The 19,674-nt window shown below is 37.2% G+C and overlaps 1 protein-coding gene across 1 annotated transcript in view; it reads right to left on the bottom strand.

The window, feature by feature from the left end:
* The window catches only part of LOC121427881, a 50,415-nt gene extending 37,079 nt beyond the window's left edge, over positions 1-13,336 (bottom strand). Inside the window, exons 1-2 of the mRNA XM_041624454.1 lie at positions 13,145-13,336; positions 839-989 (exon numbers count right to left, since the gene is read on the bottom strand). Of these exons, the coding sequence (XP_041480388.1) occupies positions 839-908 (70 nt within the window). The 5' untranslated portion in view covers positions 909-989; positions 13,145-13,336. The remainder of the gene's footprint in view (positions 1-838; positions 990-13,144) is intronic.
* Positions 13,337-19,674: the final 6,338 nt, after the last annotated feature.

Below are 19,674 nucleotides of genomic sequence, written 5' to 3'. Positions count from 1 at the left end.
TTTGTTTTCTTTTAATGAACGGCGTGGAATGATTCGTCTATAGATAAATAAAAGGTACAGTAAAAAATGTTTTTCATTTTTAAGATAAAATGATATTTCATTTATCTTTTACCCGATTCGTTATATAGAAATGCTGTTCGCATATGACGTCACAAATCAAATAAATAAATTCTAATAACTCTTTATTCTTTGATAGATTTTTCTCAAACCTTCTGCAATATTTTGATTTTTTTTTCGTGTGCTATTTTTACAATAATCTTTGTGCCAGGGTGAACTTCCCCAACAAGGTTGGCAGATTTAAAGAGAAATTCCAGTAGTTGCAGTAAACACTGATTTCATGAGAAAGTCTGTAAAACAAGGCTTAATTGTCAGTATATCATCGAGGATCTAGATCTGGTACAGTTACATAAACTGAACTTTGTGAAATCTTGAAATCTACGCTGAAAAATGTTCAGACTGAAGATCCCCAACACAGATAGGCGCACGTGGGACAGTGAATAATTATTGCTTTGAATGTCGGGCCCGACGCTCGACCCGAATCCTGTGCTTATGCTGATTTCCCAGCAATTACACAATTTCTTCCAGAATCCTTTGGCACATACGTTTTATTCATACAAACAGACACTTTGGTGGTCATTTCATTGGATTCTGTACGAACTCATTTTGATATCGTTACCGAAACTAGCATTTACCTTTAAACACATTTGTATCAACGCATCTATGTTACAGTCACACCAACGAAACCGACTCCAAACCGACCGATCATTGGGAACAACGTAATGGCTCTGATCGGTCTTGGGTCGGTTAAGGCGAATTATGTGACTGTGCCATAACTTACCTATTAATAAAAACCAGGTTGTAGACAACAATGTCGTAATGTAGAGAAGAAGATGAACGGCAATTTCCATCTTTGTTGTTACCAGGCCTTCAGCCAGGGTGAGCGAGGCGGGAAATGGCTGATTTGCATATGTGAAGTAGACCCACTGGCTCTATAAACATAAAAAAAAAGTATAAGAGAAGGTTATGCCAAATGGCTTTTCCACCAAATTCGTCTATTGCAACCTTGCTCAAATCCTAAAACAGTGCAAATGAAATTAAAATATAAAAGTTTGCTCTTATAATGGAACTAAAATAAACTCTAAAAGAGAGTAGAAGAGAATGGCTGTACCTAAAGGCGTTGGCAACAAGTTTGTCTCGAGCTACCTTGCTCAAATCCTGAAACGGTGTAAATTAAATTAAAATATATGAATATGATCTTATTATGAAACTGAAATAAATCAAAGTGGAAGAAAGGGAAAAAGAAGATCGAGAAAACGGAGAAAAAATAATAACAACATCACCAACAGTAGCCGCATTAAAAAGAAGAACATCAGAATTTCGAAATTTCCGAAGAAGTAAATGTGAGATGCATGTAAAAAGAAGAAGGAGGATGAGGAGGAGAAGAGGAGTACGAAGAAGTAGAAAAAGGAGAAGAAACACAAAATGAAGAGAACGAAAAGTGCCCTATTCGAGGTGAATGACGATTTAGAATGTCAAGTGAAAAGTAAAGGTTCCACCGAAAGCGAACCGGACACAAAACACAAGACATGGTGCCCGGTGTTAGGTAGCAAAGTGTTCTAGACTTACAGTAATACAAACCATGGTAGTCGACCAAGCTGAAATTTTTATTTCGCAGCCCGCCAAGATTTTATTGATTTCCTCATATGAACTACATGAATATGGGTAGAGTCACATTTAAGAACTTAAAAATCCACCGTGATTACTGTCCATAATCTTAGTATTCATTTGGTTTCAAAAGCATTCACTAGCAGGCAATTTTGTGTCTAGCTAGTTTACAAAAAGGCCTACGAGGAATATATGCGAGGGAAGTTCACGATGATTGTGATTTAGATATATTTGCGTATACGATATAAGATTATTCATTATGAGTTATTGTATACATGTAGATGAATTCAGGATTATTAGGGGTGCTCTATAGGAAGGAAAGGAGCGGAGGCGACAACATGGACTATTTTTTTTTTTTTAAAAAAAGGGGCAATGCTATACGATCCATCTTGGATTTTTTTCCTCCTATCTCTCTTTATCAATCCCTATTTTCGCTGCTTCAAATTCGCGGGCGCGCTTGCCTTCTGTCCCAACTGTAGCGCAACCTCAGCTTTGCTACTGGCGTCAGCGAAAGTCCAAATCTTAAAAGGTTTACTATACAAAAAAATAATCATGTAACCAGGGCGACTAATCTCCCTCAATCTTAGACTGAATTTTATTTGCAACCATTCTATTACACGTACTCATGGCATGGCAATGCGTTCTTCACCCTTCCACAGGAGGAAATTTAAAATCCTTATGGGAACACGAGGAAATAGATTCATGGAATAGCACTTTAAGGTTTATAGGATTACAGACAGACGATTGACTATCATTTCTCTTTTCGATTGCTGGAATACGATAGTTAATGGATAAAAATATGAAATTATCATCCCTATTAACATCCCTATTTTTTTATTGTTCGAAATGAATTCTGGAATTGAAATGCTCCAAATTCTTTTGCCCGATTGATCTCGGGGGGGGGGGGGGGGGGAGTAGTCAAATGTATGGCTGTACACATACAGTGCGTCCCAGAATAAACGAAACCGAGATTTAGTGATGATTTATCATAACTTAATCATAAATAAAATAGACAATGGCCTACCAACGTAAAGCTTAGAATCTCCTCTCTCATCTGATACCACTTAGAATATTCCTCATTCACGCATGAGTGAGCAAAAACAATTCAAAGAAAGGATCCCAAAACTCATTTGGCGTGGGGTATCTAAATTTTTTTTTTAAAGTCACATGACTAAAAAGTTCAATATCTGCTCTTTTATTTGATACCTTAATCACGAAAAATGGTTAAGAAGTAAAACAGTTATGATCCCTCGAAAAAATGCTTGTATTTCCATAATTTCATTAAATAAACGTGTTTTCACCAGTTTCCCACAGAAGCTATCGCACGGTAACAAAAGAGTTAATGCATGGCTGATCGTCAACAAAACGGAGCGTCGAGTGAGTTAAAACGCTAGCCTGTAAAACCTCTTCATTTTATGAAATTATTGAAATTCAAGCCTTATTTCAAATAACCAGAACTTTGTTATTCCTCGACCATTTTCTGTAATTGAGGTATCAAATTAAAGAGCAGATATTGAACTTTTTAAAAATGTGGTTTTCTTTTTAAAAACCAGATACGGCCCGCCAAGTGACTTTTTGGAATCCCCTTTTCAAATTGTTTTTGCTCACTCATGCGTGAATGAAAAATAATTTAAGTAATTTCAGATGAAAGAGGAGATTCTAAGCTTTAAAATGGTAGGTCATTTGTCTATTGTATTTGTGATTACGTTATAATAAATCATCGATAAATCTTGATTTCGTTTTTTGTGGGACGCACTCAATAGCGTCTTTTAGTCTGACGCGGCCGGGGATTGAACTCCCGACCTTCCATTTCAGAGAAAGGCGCTCTACCATCTGTCCCAAGCGAACACGCCGGTTGATGATTGTCCATGTAAAAATTAAGTTACTTTGCAAAGCTGCTTTTGTCAGATAATTATGTTGTGGAATGGACGGACATGACATGATGACGCGAATCTGTAACGTGGTTCAAATTCGGTTCATGTTTTCAACGCAGTACCTCTTAATTCACGAACTTAACTCACCATCACACTGACAACCTAATTAAATTAGAATTCATACGTAGTATGAACTTGACAGTGGATTACAGAGCAGAGATTATTAAAGAGGGGTGGCTTTAAGTGAAAATACCAACGTTCTAAATTGGATGTGCCGAGCTGACACACTTAAGACGATACTGCACCGTCCCGAGTTTGCTCAATCTCGAGATTTTAGTCCGATTTGCGATTAATCTCGAGATTCAAGAAACCCCGTCGCCACCATTGCAAGAAGAGTGATTCCTGCTCGAGCGAGGCATCGATGCATTATGGTCTGACGTCATGAATGAATAATCTCGAGTGCGTCTGCACCTACGTATTAGCGCGATAATTCGTAAAATAGCGCGCTATTTTGCAAATAATCCCAAGTTAACCTTGATTGCAATCTCGAGATTAATCCTACGAACTAGCGCGATAATTGCGTCTCCATTGCAAATAATCTCGAGATTGTTCAGATCGGGATAATTTGCCGGATCAGAAATAGCGCGCTAATTTGAAAACTCGGGATGGTGCAGACGGCCCTTTAGAATCTGAAGTGTCTAAGTATATACGCAAGCCATATAATATCAGAAATTAACCGCTATACGTCTAAAAGGAGAGATGCACTGTGTAAAAAAAAAAGCAAAGACAATAATTTCGATTCCCAAGATTCTATTACCGCTTCCAAATTCATGGAAAGCACATTGTTCTACGTACTCAGTTATCAAAGATACATTGGATATATTTCAAACCCCTCAATGTCCAATCTGCAGGAATTTGTTCATTCTAAACGCATGATAATTGCATAATGCAAGAACCCCTTTACTTGTAGGTGAGATGATGCTAATGTACCACGACTGACTTCCTGGATTGAAACGAGTCTCCTAGGGCTATTAGACTTGACAATATCATGCATAAATGGCTACATACATATGGTCAAACAAGCATATTGGAAGAGAATCAATCTGCCAATGGCTATTTTGCCCAAAGTCGAAGGACAGTATCGAATGCCTAATGAGCAAGGTAGAGGGCTGTCAGAGGCAACTTTAGTTTCATTTTCGTTTAGGGTTTAGAGCATTAGTTTAGTCAATCTTGTTAAAATGAACTAAATTATTTGAGGGATGTGTGGCGAGTTGTGGAATCCGTGTCTTATTACTGAACATTTGAAAAATATGGGGGGGGGGTATTTTAAAGAGATGAGTTTACTTATACATTTTTTGGGGAATATGGGATCCAACCCCCTTGCCAGTACGGCAGTAGTTTGATCTATTTTCAGCTGTAGTAAATGAAAAAAAAAGTTGCATAATAAGCACAGAAATGATATTCTGGTCATATACGATAGATGGAAAAGTGGGTATAGAGTTGGGGCGAAAAGGGTACATGAAACGGGTCCAATGGTAAATCAACTTTCTTGGAGCGACTTGGGCCTTACCAGAAATGTTCGAAAGCCGTGTCAATATTGTGTAATAAGTAATAAAAACAGAGATGCTGATGACGACGACGGCGAAGACGATGATGATAACGATGATGATGATAAGAAAATGTAATCAACAAGAAAATGTTTGACATGGACACAATCTATTTAACACACTTTGGACAATTTATCTCTTATTAATGAGATATCAATCGGCCCTATAAAATAGAAATACATGCAACAAATGTGAAATTGGAAATAAATTAAATATATACACAAATGCGTTCATAAGATCCAACAAGTGGCTTAATATGTATACAGGAAACAAGAAAATGCTCCCCCCTTAAAACAATAATTAAAGACCCGAATCGTTTGATTTTTTTTGGTCAATCTGATTCAATGGCTTCCAATTGAAATACAGTCGACAATATCTGCCTCTGTGTTTTCCATATCTTTCCTCATAACTACTATATCAATCATTTTTTTTTATTTTGCCAAAGACATTTCCCTGCAGGGATGCAATACGATTAAGGCTATGGTTATGGGGACGTGTTGGAAAGCGAGATAATCTTTTGTTTAATGGACCTCATCCAGCTTCCGCCTCATTGTTTTCCTGGGAAACCCATCTCTGAGTATCATTTCTCCATTATTACTCAAATGGGAATCATTGCCCTTACCTTGTTTTCAGTCGGCACGAGCTTACGGGGGGAGGGGGGCGGAGGGGGCGGGGTAGCGGGGGATGAATAATTACCCAAAACTCTCGTGATGTTCGCTGGAATTTTATTCACCGCCAATGTCGTGACTTTTAGCTAATCTTCATCACCATCATCATCATCATCATCATCATCATCATCATCTTCATCATCATCATCATCATTATCATCCTCATCATCATCCATATCATCATCTTTATTATCAATGGCAACGGCAATATTAAGAGTAGTAGTTAACAAGAAGACCATAGACGATAGAGAAGATGTGGCAGATGAAATCTTGAAAATTTACATTTGCTTTCACATCCCTAGGTTTTCAGCATAATTGATGAGCATCACACTTTTTAAAGATCAGTACTAGTTTTCTTAGGAAATACGTATTTTTTTTATTGCCGATCGATGCATATAGCAAAACACAGGCTAATACAAGTGTTCAGTTTTAGTCATTATTCTTCTTAACACTCCTGGGGCCTGTTGCAGAAAGAGTTGCGTTTAAACGCAAGTAAAAAAATCAGTAGCAAGTCCCAAATGAGCGCTGTTGATTGGTTGAAAATCAAGCTGCGATGATTTCTAGAGTTGCGATTGATTGCAAGTGATTCTGCAACGGGCCCAAGGGCTCCGTTGCATGAAAGTTATACCATAATGGTAACTTTCCAATCAATAATAATAATAATAATAATAATAATAATAATGATAATAATCATGATAATAATAATATAATTGGCATTTATATAGCGCTTTATCAATATAATGTACGACTGCTAAAAGCGCCTCACAATCATTATTACCCGGTCACTGGATTCATAGCATTTTAAGCAGCCAGTTAGGCGCATACTTGCTAAACCAACCACAATAACGGTTGTTTCCTACTGGTACCCAATTAGCACCTGGTGAGAGTGGCAAAGTGTGAATTGACGCCTTGCCAAAGGACGCTAGGCCAAGGGGGATTCGAACACACGACCCTCTGATTTCAAGTGAGAGTCAGAACCGCTACACCACAGCTCTTCCGCCAATGTTAACTTGCATAGAATCCTTGAGTTTGATTGGCTGTTGATGAGCGTTACAATCGGATGGCAAAGTTACCATTATAGTGACTTTTATGCAACTGGGCCCTGAGGTAATTACCACAATCATCATCATTATCGTTATCATCGTCGTCGTCGTTGTTGTCTTTATCATCATAATCATCACCTTCGTAGTCGTTCTTCATCATCATCATCCCCATCATCATCCTCGTCATCATTGTTATCAACATCATCAACAAAATAATAGTATCATCATCACCCACACCATCATCTCAACATCACCATCATCATCATCACCATCATCACCATCATCATCATCATCATCATCACCATCATCACCATCATCATCATCACCATCACCACCATCATTATCATCATCATCATCATCATTATCATCAACAACATCACCATCATCAACAAGATCACCACCATCATCACTTTCAGCATCACCCCCACCAACAAAATTGATTGATAGTTAAAAGGGGGTGTGGTCGAATAAAGCTCTACAATCTCCATCTCCAGATCGTTCCTCTTGATGACAAAGGGCCTTAAGACTTAAAGGGTAAATGAAGCGAAAACTCATCCATTATTCATCTGCTCGTTAGGGGCGCTACATTACACCCAATATAACATTAGACTCAATTACACATCGGGCTTAAGGGGAATGTTTCATGGGTACTTTTGATGGGTACTTATATGTAAGGATGGTAATTATTATGTTCAACTTCGGGATCTCAAAGACTATTTTTTGACTTTCTTTTGAAGACTGCACCCATCTTATTATAACTGCAACCTTGGTTTGAACGTTATTATTTCAGACTTAATGATTGTGATGAATTTATCTGAAAAAAATATGATTCTGCCAAGATGATTACACGAAAGATGTCTCACGTTTCATTTTCAGATATGTGTTAGACTTTTGAACACAATATTTCCCGAATCAGTCTTTAAACTACTTAATTACTGGCATGTTCTGAGTATGATGTTACTCTAGATAAAATGAATCCAATATTTCAGAAGAAGGAAAAGTCAAACGAATTGTTCTAAATGTCATGTTTATTTTACAAGAGAAAACTTCTCCACGTTTATGAGTCATAAAATAGCACGTCACTTTAAGATCATTTCGCAATACGTGCTAGTTCTACAAATATTATTACATATCAAATGAAAAAATATAAATAAAGCAAATCTTAACCTAGAAATTATATTACAATACAAATTCAAGTCACCAGCAACATGAGCAACACGAGCATAAAGCTTCAAACGAATCTTTTATTAGACGTAGCTTATTTTCGGAAGTTTCTGTGTATGCTAAGATAAAAAGCTCTGAGGTGGAGGAGAAGATATTAAATATAAATACATATATAAATATATAGATTATATCTTTCACTTCATGAAGTATTCTGTGTATTGCACTCATGAACATTAATTATTTGTGTAATAGTTTTGAACGGGCTGTAATCGGTTTCGTTGGTCTGTCTGCGGTATGCTTCAAAACTATTCCTTTGATATTCTATAATTCTCAATTGAGCTCACCTACGAATTTCTGTGATATGTTATACGTTAAGTGGGTGAGTTTATTACCTATCTTTGTAACGTATCCATGGTTACTGTTGTATCCATTAGAAAGATTCCATTTTCACTCTTTCCTGCATAAGCAGGTCAGTTGTTATGCCTACTCATAAGTTTAGAAAATATAAAGGTAATAATTTCATATTGTCTCATCTATCTCTATATCTGAAATGGGAATATCATACAATGTCAGTGATGAAGATGATAATGATGATGAAGATGGTGATGATGATGATGAAAAACCAGGCATGGTGGCGCAATGGTAGAGCGTCCGCCTCATGAACGGGAGGTCGTGGGTTCGATCCTCGGCCGAGTCATACCAAAGTCTTATAAAAATGGGACCTTCTGCTTTCTTGCAAGGCGCTCAGCATTTAGATTGGATAAGGGTAAAAATACATAATGATATGCAGGACCCGCTGGTAGAGCGGCTACCCTGGGTAAAGAAAACGCTATTGAATAATAGTAATGATAATAATAATAACAACAACATAAAGACTATTGTGTAAGTCATTGATAGTGCATTTTCTTCAAGAACTTTCGAAATGAAGTAAACTGCTATCACTCACTGACAACGTGTAATGGATCTCCTAACGGATAAAAATAGAGATTTCAGTTGGATTCAACAAACAACCAAGGAAAAAAAACATAAAAGTCTGACAGGGTGTAGAAATAGAAATGGAGAGAGGGAGAGAGAGAGTGAGAGAGATTGGGAAGAGAGGAAACACATCCTTCACAGTCACATACACACTCCCTTAAAAGCTAGTTGACAATAGAAGTTTGACAAATTATGAACAAACCGAACAACTCTTTGGCTGAAGAGCGTGTGCCTTCGCACGAATCTTTTGGGGCAAAGAACAGTTCAGTTGGCCCATTACCTCAATGTGTTTTGATATATATGTATATATATATATAAATGCTTGGAGTGAAATAATTTGCAAGATATTGTATAAGAATCAGTTGCATTAGCAATTGAAGCATGTCAAAGCACTTTGCAGAAAGTTAATGTGGCTAATTTGAAAAATAAAATATTGAAAAATGAATGAGTATAACAGCAATGATCACCATAACCAGATTAGGAAATTTTATTTCGTTTCGATTGAAATGGCATAGAATGGGCGGTAAACTGACCACTCGTCCACTCATCACATTGTCTGCTTTCATTTAGTCTAATGCCATTCCATCCATGAACATTTCGTCTAACAACCGTTTGGTATTTGTCTAATTATCACTTCGTCTAGCCACCATTTTGTCTCACAACCAGTTGGTCTAATATCTATTTAATTTTCATTCAATTTGGGCAATCAACACTTGGTCCCATTAGACCAAATGGTATATGGACTAAATGGCTATTGGACCAAATGGTTATTAGACAACATGGTGGGTGGACGTATTGGCAATTATACCATGTGGATATTGGACGAACTGATAGTAGACCAAATTATAGCACACGAGTTCGCAATCGGACAAATTGGTATTAGACGAATTGGAAATAATTCGAATGGGGTTCACCAGATTCCAGACCGTTACCGTAATAGATAAGCAACGGCCCCTTTTCCTTACGTGAGGCCATACAAAAATTCGCAAAACACCCGTAAAAGGGTGCGTTATGAGGAGATATGTACCTTTCACCCCTCAAACAGTATTTCCCTGGACCCGCCCAGGAATGCTTCTTAAAAATGGCATGTTATGAAAGTTTTTAGATTATGAAATATCGATCCGCTGGAGATCAATTTTCTGGTCGATACAAAATGCCGCCAAAACAGTACGTGCTACACATTTATACAACAACGAATTATGAGCTATATGATATTGCTCCTTAACCGCTGCCCGATCTCTGGCAAAATATTAATCAATTTCCAACCATCATGGACCATTTAGATATGCTTATACTGGATGAAGCTGCGGTAGGGTTTAGGAGCATTGGCGGTTTGTAACAGAACCTAGTCAGAGTAGTGATAATTGTTTTCAAGATTATTCTACCTCGATCAACTTTCTAAGGATTACATAATAAGGAAAGAATTTCAATTTAAATTGATAATAAATGAAGGAAAGAAAATTAAGTGGAAAAAGAAAGAGACCATGACAGTATTTAAGATTAACAATAATCAGAAGAAGTGAGAAATGGTTGAAAAATAACATAGTAACAAATAAGCAGTTGCTTTGCAACCAAAATCATTAAAACCGTAATCTTGAAACATCAAGATTATTACTATTTCACGTTGATACTTCTCATTTTGTTTCGACTGTTTTTCCAATTTTCTTCCCATTGCTTTCGATAATAGAGGGAAGGCTTGCGGTTTATCAAATTTCATATAACTGTGTTTATTATTTGAAATTTCGAGTAGTTGTTTAATACAATTTAAGCAACCATGCTTAATTAATTGAAGAACACATAGCAAAAGTAAAAATCAATTTATGACTTAAAACAAAACGATAAAACAACTCCTGCAGCGTTCACATTTCTAGGAAACCGCTTTGTACATAAAAAAAATATTAACAGCGTTTTTAATATGGCATATTTTTATGTAGGCATATAATCAGAAATTAGACAACTCGACCTCCTTTCCTTCTGAGAAGAATTGATTAAAGTAGCAAACATTGAAGAAACGAGGCAGGACTTTTTCGATTTCCGCATCACATGCTCTGTTAAATATCTGTGTCTCGTGTTTTTATTAGTACCAAAATGCACATTCAACAGAATTCATGTAGTACTTGTATATCTAGACTATATCCACACACCATGTCTATTCCATATGTATTTAGAACAATTTTTCAACGAATTTTACAAACATCGAAATGATTTCGATTGTATGCACTTACCATGGTGACCATAGTGAGCCGAAACCTTTAAGAGATAAGAACAAGGCGCACGAGGCATTTTTTCTACAAAACAGCGAAGGAGCGAGAAGAGTTTACAAAAAGATTTGAGACTGTTTTCATTTTTTAGGAAAAAAAAATCAAAATTTGTGAATTGAAAAAATATTAAAAAACACAATTCTTTCTCTTTTTCATTCGTTTTCCAAATCTATTTTTCCGTTTCCTCCTTGGGAGTGAAATTTGTTTGGATCTCAAGGCCCCCGATCTTTTGCTCAATGATTGGATGCGTTAATGTGTGCTGTCTAGTTTTTATGTCACCTATTAACAATGATGGCATATTAATTTTTAACAACCTATGTCCTTGGTTCTCTATATTGAGACTTGGAACAGCACTTGTACATTAAAGAGAAATAAACGAACGACAAAGCACAATCTTCAAATGCTTGCAATTGCACATGAAGATCATACATGATATATCATACGGAGCACGATGAAACTATTTCTGTTAAGCATCAAACTCAGCTGTATATTGAGCTCGTATTTCTAGAAACAAGGCATTTTAAGAGCCGTTGCCTGGTAACAATACCACTCTAGAAACAGGTAATTTGACTTAATGCAGTGAGGTCATGATATCTCCTAACACGTTTGTATGATCTTCGCATACTTATGATGGACACTAAAATATAGGTGTATACCTTCAAACTCGCTAGAATATGACAAGAGATTCGAATTATAATCGATGAATTCGTAGTCTTATCCATCAACATCATGACACTGATTTCATGTTATTGTTTGACAGAAATTATTACTCTTTTAATAGAATAGGCATTATGATGGTTGCGTTGATTTTGTTTGAGTGAAAAGCTAAGTTACTAGTAAAGACATAGTACCTCTCCATCCTGTCTCTTCGGCTTTTTAAGATTAAAGATAAATGCATAATTAATCATAATTGTGCAAAATATTGAATAGCAACAGGAGAGTACGGAGATTGGCATGAATATCAAAAAACATGAATATGTAAGGAAAAATAAAACGCACGTATTTTTCATTGAAATGATGTAATAGGTGAATAAAAAGAGGGTAAAATATGGATAGGGGAGAATGTATTTAATGCCATTAATATCATGATTTACTTTATGATGTTATCTCCTTTATTCAGGCACACGAATAGACAACGTAGCCTGCCTGATCATTTGTACACTAATACGACATTTGCTACTACGATTATTTAGCGGGGATTTCATATCTACGGTAGAAAGCGTTTTTAGTGCAAAAGAATGAATCTATTGATTTATTGAATATACAGAGAAAAGATACGTATTGAGCACTAAATACACTGGTTTTAAAACATATTAATGCACTTTGCTCATTATGTCTGCTTCTCTATTTAAGGTCTGTCTTAGGCCCTAAAATATTTCTGTTGAATTATCTTTTTTCGGGACAAGTATAAATAAAGAGTGGCTCTCTCGATGGAAGTGAAATTGTCACATTTTAACATCCGTCCAAATTAACAATCTGATACTATATTTTCCACATCTTACTAACACACTAACAACTTGTGTATATCTACTTCCAACCGAAAAGAAGTATTCTTTACCAATAAGTAATTTTTTGATATCTGTGTGATGTTCGAAATCAACGTGATCGGTGAATGTTTGCAAAATGCAGAGACGTTTTTTCGTTATAAACATTAAATTCTAATTCACAATACACTAATACCTCACTGAATAAAACCAAATAATAATTTTATTTTATGAAAATATGGTTCAGACTAATCACATCAGCATATTTTTTTCTGGAAATTTAAAGCGATTCATTTAAAAATGCTTAACTCCTTTAAGTATTTATTAAGAAAAAAATAGCGAAATAACAAATATGTTTCATCCAAGCTTATATCTATAAGACATCATAGGGAATTCAGCTAACCTGTTACCCGGAAAAGGCTTTCCTTCGTGTAGAACCGGGTACGTCTAACAATTTACACCGTATAATCCAATATAAGAGCAAAATCCTCACACTCCATTCCACCGCGACACGACAAGGATCTCCAATAAACGTCTCTTTCCTACTCTTCTGGATTTTCCCGCCAAAATGAGCCCGGAGCAGTCTGCATCGTGAGCGGTGCGTCATTATCGTCTGCTCATCGACTGCGTATGTGCGTGCGTGTGGTGAGGGCAACATGCGTGTGCGCTAGTCCGACCTTCGCTATTCAATATCGGGATTATAATAGTCATGAGCGATTGCAATCTAATTGTCGTGGAAACGGAGTGCGTTGGGATAAAACCAGGGCATCTATCTAACATACATGTACTTCCTCCTTTGCCGAGTTGCTGGAGTGTGTAAGCACATGTTGGAATCCAGCGTGCGCTATAATAAGTTTAAAAATAAAGAATATTCTATGAGGATAGTTATTTTTTCCTCTCTTTTGCTTGCCTTTGTGTTTTACGAGATCCCATCAGACAAATTCAATTTCAAAGAATTATTTCTGGTATTTAAGAAACTTAAATTGTTTTTCACCCACTTAAATAAAGAGTTAGGGCCTACCGTTGCGTGTATAGTGTAGATCACACACATTTTTAGAAATATGATTATGATTTTAGTAAACGTTAGAAAAGCAAAGCGCCAAAGTAAATTCCATTACTAAGTTCTGTTGGTTTGATTTTCCACACGGTAACATTTGACCAACCAGCGTTGATTTGTTATGATAAAACTTTAAATGTAATTTTGTGAATTTGTAAGACCTGCTCTGAATAAGGGGGGGGGGATAGAAACAAAGAAAGCGAAAAAGTTCAAATGTCGAAATGTTTTCTGATTTCCCGTTAAAATCTGTCACAAAATCATATTTTCGTTTTATAACGTTATTTTCGGCTCGATTACTTTGGTCGCTTTCAACTGTTTAGAACTTTCTCCGTATGTAATTGCTCCCCCCTTTTTTTATTCATTTTCCCCTCTCTACGTCTCTTTTTTTTTCTCTCTCTCTCTCCATTTCATATGACATCATAATAGCAATAATCATGTCGTCTGAGTATTGACTCTCCTAATTATCCATGTGTACACTGCCGGCTCACAGCAGACGAAAGCTTGTATTACACGAAGATTACCGCAAGATTGCGTGTCAGACTTACCAATCTGCATCACATGTGTCGAGGCTATTTGCCGTCCAATATCAAGAATCTAGCCATCTAATCTCCGCTTATTTATCTCTCATTATGCGTGAAGGCTAGATGAGTTGGGCAACATTCAATGGCATGTACATGTACAGTGATAGTCACAGGTCTATATTTTGTTCGAAGTGGGAATTGAACGCTTGAAAATCTAGCTTTGCTCGCGTAATCTAGGCGAAACTTGTAGGCATGCTAATGGTTTCATAACCTTAAATTTACTTCTGTTTCGAACCCCAGCGGCATAACTAGTTTCTAAACTGTTAGTCCTTCTCAAATCCCAAGTGGGCTTGTAGTGATGGCGAAGCTACAAGCCATCGGGCGAGGAATGGGAGTTTATTAGGGGGTCGAAGTTGCCTGCAACATGGGACTAACTGCAAGTTTCTCTGACTTGTATAGAGTGACTCTATACAGGACACGTTCCATACGTGACGACTTTCAAAAAATAATTCAGGAAAGTCACTGGAAAGCTTAATTTTCTTAATAACAAAAAACACGAAAGCAACCACCTTTCTTTTTCTTTTTCTGTTGATTTCCTCCAGTCCTGGAGAAATGCAAGATCCAGTGGATACGCAGAAAGAGTGGTTTGATAAATATGTATAGAGTCAAAAGAGCAAGACTCAGAACGACGTTGGAATAAAGTGTGTCATAAGGCAATGAAATATAGGGCCCATGGTGCCGTAATCAAGCCAACAATTTTGAGGAGGCGAAACATGACGTAACGGGCAAAGCCTATAAAGTGTTGCAACTGAGCCAAGTTTGGACATTTTCATGAAAAAGGTTCAATTCTCTGATAGATTTTGACATGTATGCAGAAAATAATATAAGTCCCGAAAATGATAACTTCCCGGAAAACTTATGGGAATTTCTCACTTTTTCCTGGAATTATCCAGGAAAATAGCAAAACTTCCTGGAATTTCCTGGATTCCAGGAAGAGTGGAAGCACTTGGTAAATCTAATCTAGGATGTAATTCCTAACAACAATCTCTTTTGTTCAAGTTAATCAGTATGGCTGTTTGTTATTTCCCGAAAATAGCCTGTAAGTAAAATTACCTTCTCACCAAGGCAACCCATCCAAACTAAGCGATCGTAATAGCTCTGAACGTTTTGGCGTCGATATACAGGTTGTGACTGCAGCATTGTTATAGTTGTTTGTTGCTTGCTTGGTCTTGCTTGTCACTTACAACTAACCTTGATAGTGATTTAGTCAGGATCGAAACCTAGGACAAGAATTATGGTTAAATTTGTTCCCGATACAACCTTAATGCCACGGTCATACTTACTCACCCGACCTCAACTCGACCGATGGTATATCATTGGAAGTGACATTATAGGTTTGATCGGTCTGGAGTCGGTTTCGTTGGTATGACTATAGCATAAACAAAAGTTGCTTTGATCGATCGCTAATCGCAAACGCACTCCCAAAACTGAAGGAAACACCGAGGTGCACACGAACCAATACAACAAAATAATATCAAATTAGCAACATGTCCACATGATATTTGAAATTATGAGTAATTTGAAATCTATGCAGGGCGTGCAGCAGCACTCCAAAGAATGAAATTTAGAAGAAGGGGGGGGGGGGGGATAGGTCGTTCGATATTACGTACGCTTTGTGCGAAAGCAGATGGGTGAAAGTAGGTTAATGTAATCATCCCACTCAGCTTTGCCACATTTTCAGAATCAATGCCAATTACAATTGAAAGTTTAACATGAATATCACATGAATTGAACATATGAGCGTTCATTTCCATTAAACGAATATCCCATCAAGTGTTTCTGAAAGAAATGAATATGGCACTTCCAATTCAGCATGATCGCCATCGTGCAACGCGTTCTCCTGATCAGAAGATTACTGAACAATATCAAATGCCTCCTTCGAGAAAAAAAGTGCATGGAACAGATAATGTAAGGGGAGGGACAGGGCAACACCCCTCCCCCCTCTTCAAAGAAAAATTGAGCCAGTCATCACGAAAACCTCACCCAACCCCCTTCCTATACAGGAAGAGCGAAAACCAAGCATGGAAGTGAAAACTATCTAACTGGAAAACAGCATTATGATACAGAAACTCATGTACAAAATGATCGAGGCCCCTGGCAATGGTGTTTGATATCAAACTGGATATTGATAAAAAAGAAAAGCGAGACTAGGCAAATGAGTGACAAAACAAAGGTATGGTATACTGAAAGGACAACATAGAAAAGGAATGGATGATGATATTTTAAAAATTGACAAGTTTCATTAATATTAACAATGTTAAAATTAATAATGTTTGAACCTTTCAGACACCATTTTTGCGCTAATCTCGGGTCTCATATGGAACTTTCTAAATGTTTTGTTCCCTAATCATACTTTTCTGTTTGGGACATTTTCACTGAAAAAAGAGCTGAAATTTGCTCTCAATATATGCAAATCAATCTCATTCAGGATGGTCAGATCTCACTCAGAAACGATATACATCGGACCTCAGTCCGGGTGATTTTGATAAGGCCATGTCTGTATTTCGTTTTAATACATGAAGATGCATGTAACGTTACACAAAGGATAGATTACTAAACCAATGCACAAAAAATCTAAGTGCACACTTTTACCAAAACCGACTACGACACCAAACAGATCCGGTTCCGAGTCCGATCTGATCTGGGATTATTTTAGAGTGCAATAAAGGCATAAAAAATCTACAGAACGTAAAAGACATGCACAGTAAAAATTTACAGATCGCACCTTCAACTAATTGGGGAGATTGTCTGAGAATACTACACGGCAATTATAAATCAGGTATAGGATAATCAATACCAGGGCGAAAAATTGTGGCTGAATTTATAGATCTACTTTTGGCAACTTTAGACGAAACGGCTCGGGAAACAAGAAGATGTCTTTGCCAAACCGAATCTCTCATCTTTCTCTATCTGTGTTAGGATTCTGTGGTTTCGCGGGAGGGAAGATCGCGACAGGTATATTGATAGAAGAGAAATTGAAAAGATGGATTGGGGCCCGGGGCGGCGGTTAAATTGAGATGCTGAATACCACAAAGGACAAGTTAGATAAGCAGGAGACAGATAAGTTGACAGACAAGGTTTCCACTGAGGGAAAAAGCGGGGCAAAAAAGATTGTAAGGTTATAGCATTTGTCATGTATAAAAAAACGATATATGAATAGCAAAGGTATGTTAACGGGGAAGGACTTTCTAAGTTTAAACGACATAATCGCATTCAGGGATCGTAATCAAAGTTAATAGTAAACGAATGGTTACAAAGTAAAGTGTTTGGAAAATATAACCATTTTTACGAAGCAGACAGTGTACTTCGAAACAAAAGAGGCCGGTCGATATACCCAACTTAAACAATTGATATGGAAAACATCACTAATCATTATAATGTGTTATCTTCTACTTAGTTTGGAAATCAAAATTAAAAAGGGAAATCTTGAATGGGCATGATATGGGTGTGTGGGGGTGCATGCTAGGGTGCTTTTTTCTGTGTATGCTTTTGATGTCTCTATGTGTGAGGGCGGAGGGGCGTGTTAAATGTGTTTGCGGTTATGACATCATTATGCATCACGGATATAACGTAGAGGCGAGTTGGTTATGAAAGATAGGCAATGGAAGAAATGTACATGGGGGCAAAAATGTTGCTGGGACTTCCTGAAACAAAGGATGATCTAGGATATAAAGCATCTAGTCAATTATCGCTGCATGCCATCCTGCGCCACCTCCTAGCATCGTCGAGAGGAAGGAAGAAAGACATTATGAGAGACGACACTAAATGATAGTAGTCATGTGATATGGCAGCCACCTAGGGGCCACTGGGAACGGTTTTACTCTCACGTGGTAGTCCTTCACACTACGGGGAATTTTTGTGGTGATCTCACGGAGACAGTACAATTAAGATGTAGTCAGATTTTAGTTCTGTCGAAATTACAATTTTGATATCTTAACTTTAGTCAGTGGTAAAAATCACAAAAATATATATATCTATAAAATTACACCGAGTAGTCAGTGGCGTAAAGGGCCGAAAATTTGAGAAGCAACGTGGCTTTGGCCATTCAATTACCTTTCTCAGCCAAACAGAAATCAGTCTTTGTCTGGTATTCTTCTAGGATGATTATTAAGGAAAGTGAGCACTTAATTGAGCTACCTTCACAAAGAATTCAAGCCTTGCAGTTGGGACAGCTGATTCACCGTTCAACATCAGTTAGACTCTAATAAAATTTCAGATTAAGGATTCATTCATTTCTCCTTGGTAAAATACAGACTGAATAGAAATATAGAATGTACCTTCATTAGACAGTAGGGAGGTCGGTCTCTATATGAAATGTGGTAAAGATCAAATGAAAAAAAGAAAGGATGACCTTGGGCTAGCAATTACCCTCTTTGTTCCGTGATTCCCTTGATCTTGAGAAGATTTTGAAGGGCATCATTCGTCGGCATTATTGGATGACGCTCCACTATATTATAAATGTCAACCTTGATCATGATTGCGCTCTGTTGCGGCAGGGAAAATGTTATATAGCTGAACGAAGTTAAAAATATCTATGTGAATCAGAAAACCGGCACCACAACCAAAGTTTGAAAACGAAAAAAAAAAACCCTTGTGAACCGTTAGAGATGTGGCTATATGGACTTTATGCATTGGTACCATCGTGCCACCATCTTAGAGGCCGAAGACGTTGCCTTGCATGGGCTCGTGATATGCAGCTGTTGCATCTCTGACACAGGGTTTCCTATAAGATTATGACGTCACATGCCTGAGGTTCATTAGTTCCCGATCCTATGATTTTCACTCTAGTCCAAGGGCTAGGGAGGAGAACACGTTATGCCGCAGGCACATTAACACAACCTACTCGAGACCAAGCAAATACATTACGTAATTTCCAATAACACCATCAGCCGATTTGTAGTCAGTTTCGTAGATGTGACTGCAACATTACCAACCACCATTGGTCTTACTTAACAATCAGTCTTGTGGTGTCCAAATCTTTGTAAATCAAGTGGTATCTATGAATCTGAAGTAGGATGCGCTCACATACATGATATCAAAATATTCCACACCATCAAAGAGGATTGGTCAAAGTAACGATATCTTTAGGTGATTAAGTGTCCGACAGACAAAAATGGTCAAAGTTAACCGAGTAATTGGTTAGCTTCTAAAACTTTACAAGAAGTTTATTAAAGTAGTTTAAAGGTTTATGCAATTGTACTTGCTGGTGTGAAAGAAGGGAGAAATGATCCATGGAGAAGAATCTATACTTCATCAACCCACGGGGACGTTATCCTACAGGGCCTGCACGAAGTA

The sequence above is a fragment of the Lytechinus variegatus genome, chromosome 14 (assembly GCF_018143015.1).
Source record: "Lytechinus variegatus isolate NC3 chromosome 14, Lvar_3.0, whole genome shotgun sequence".
Lineage (NCBI taxonomy): Eukaryota > Metazoa > Echinodermata > Echinoidea > Temnopleuroida > Toxopneustidae > Lytechinus > Lytechinus variegatus.
Note: the sequence above shows the minus strand (reverse complement) of the source record. Positions and strands in the feature narration are given on the sequence as shown.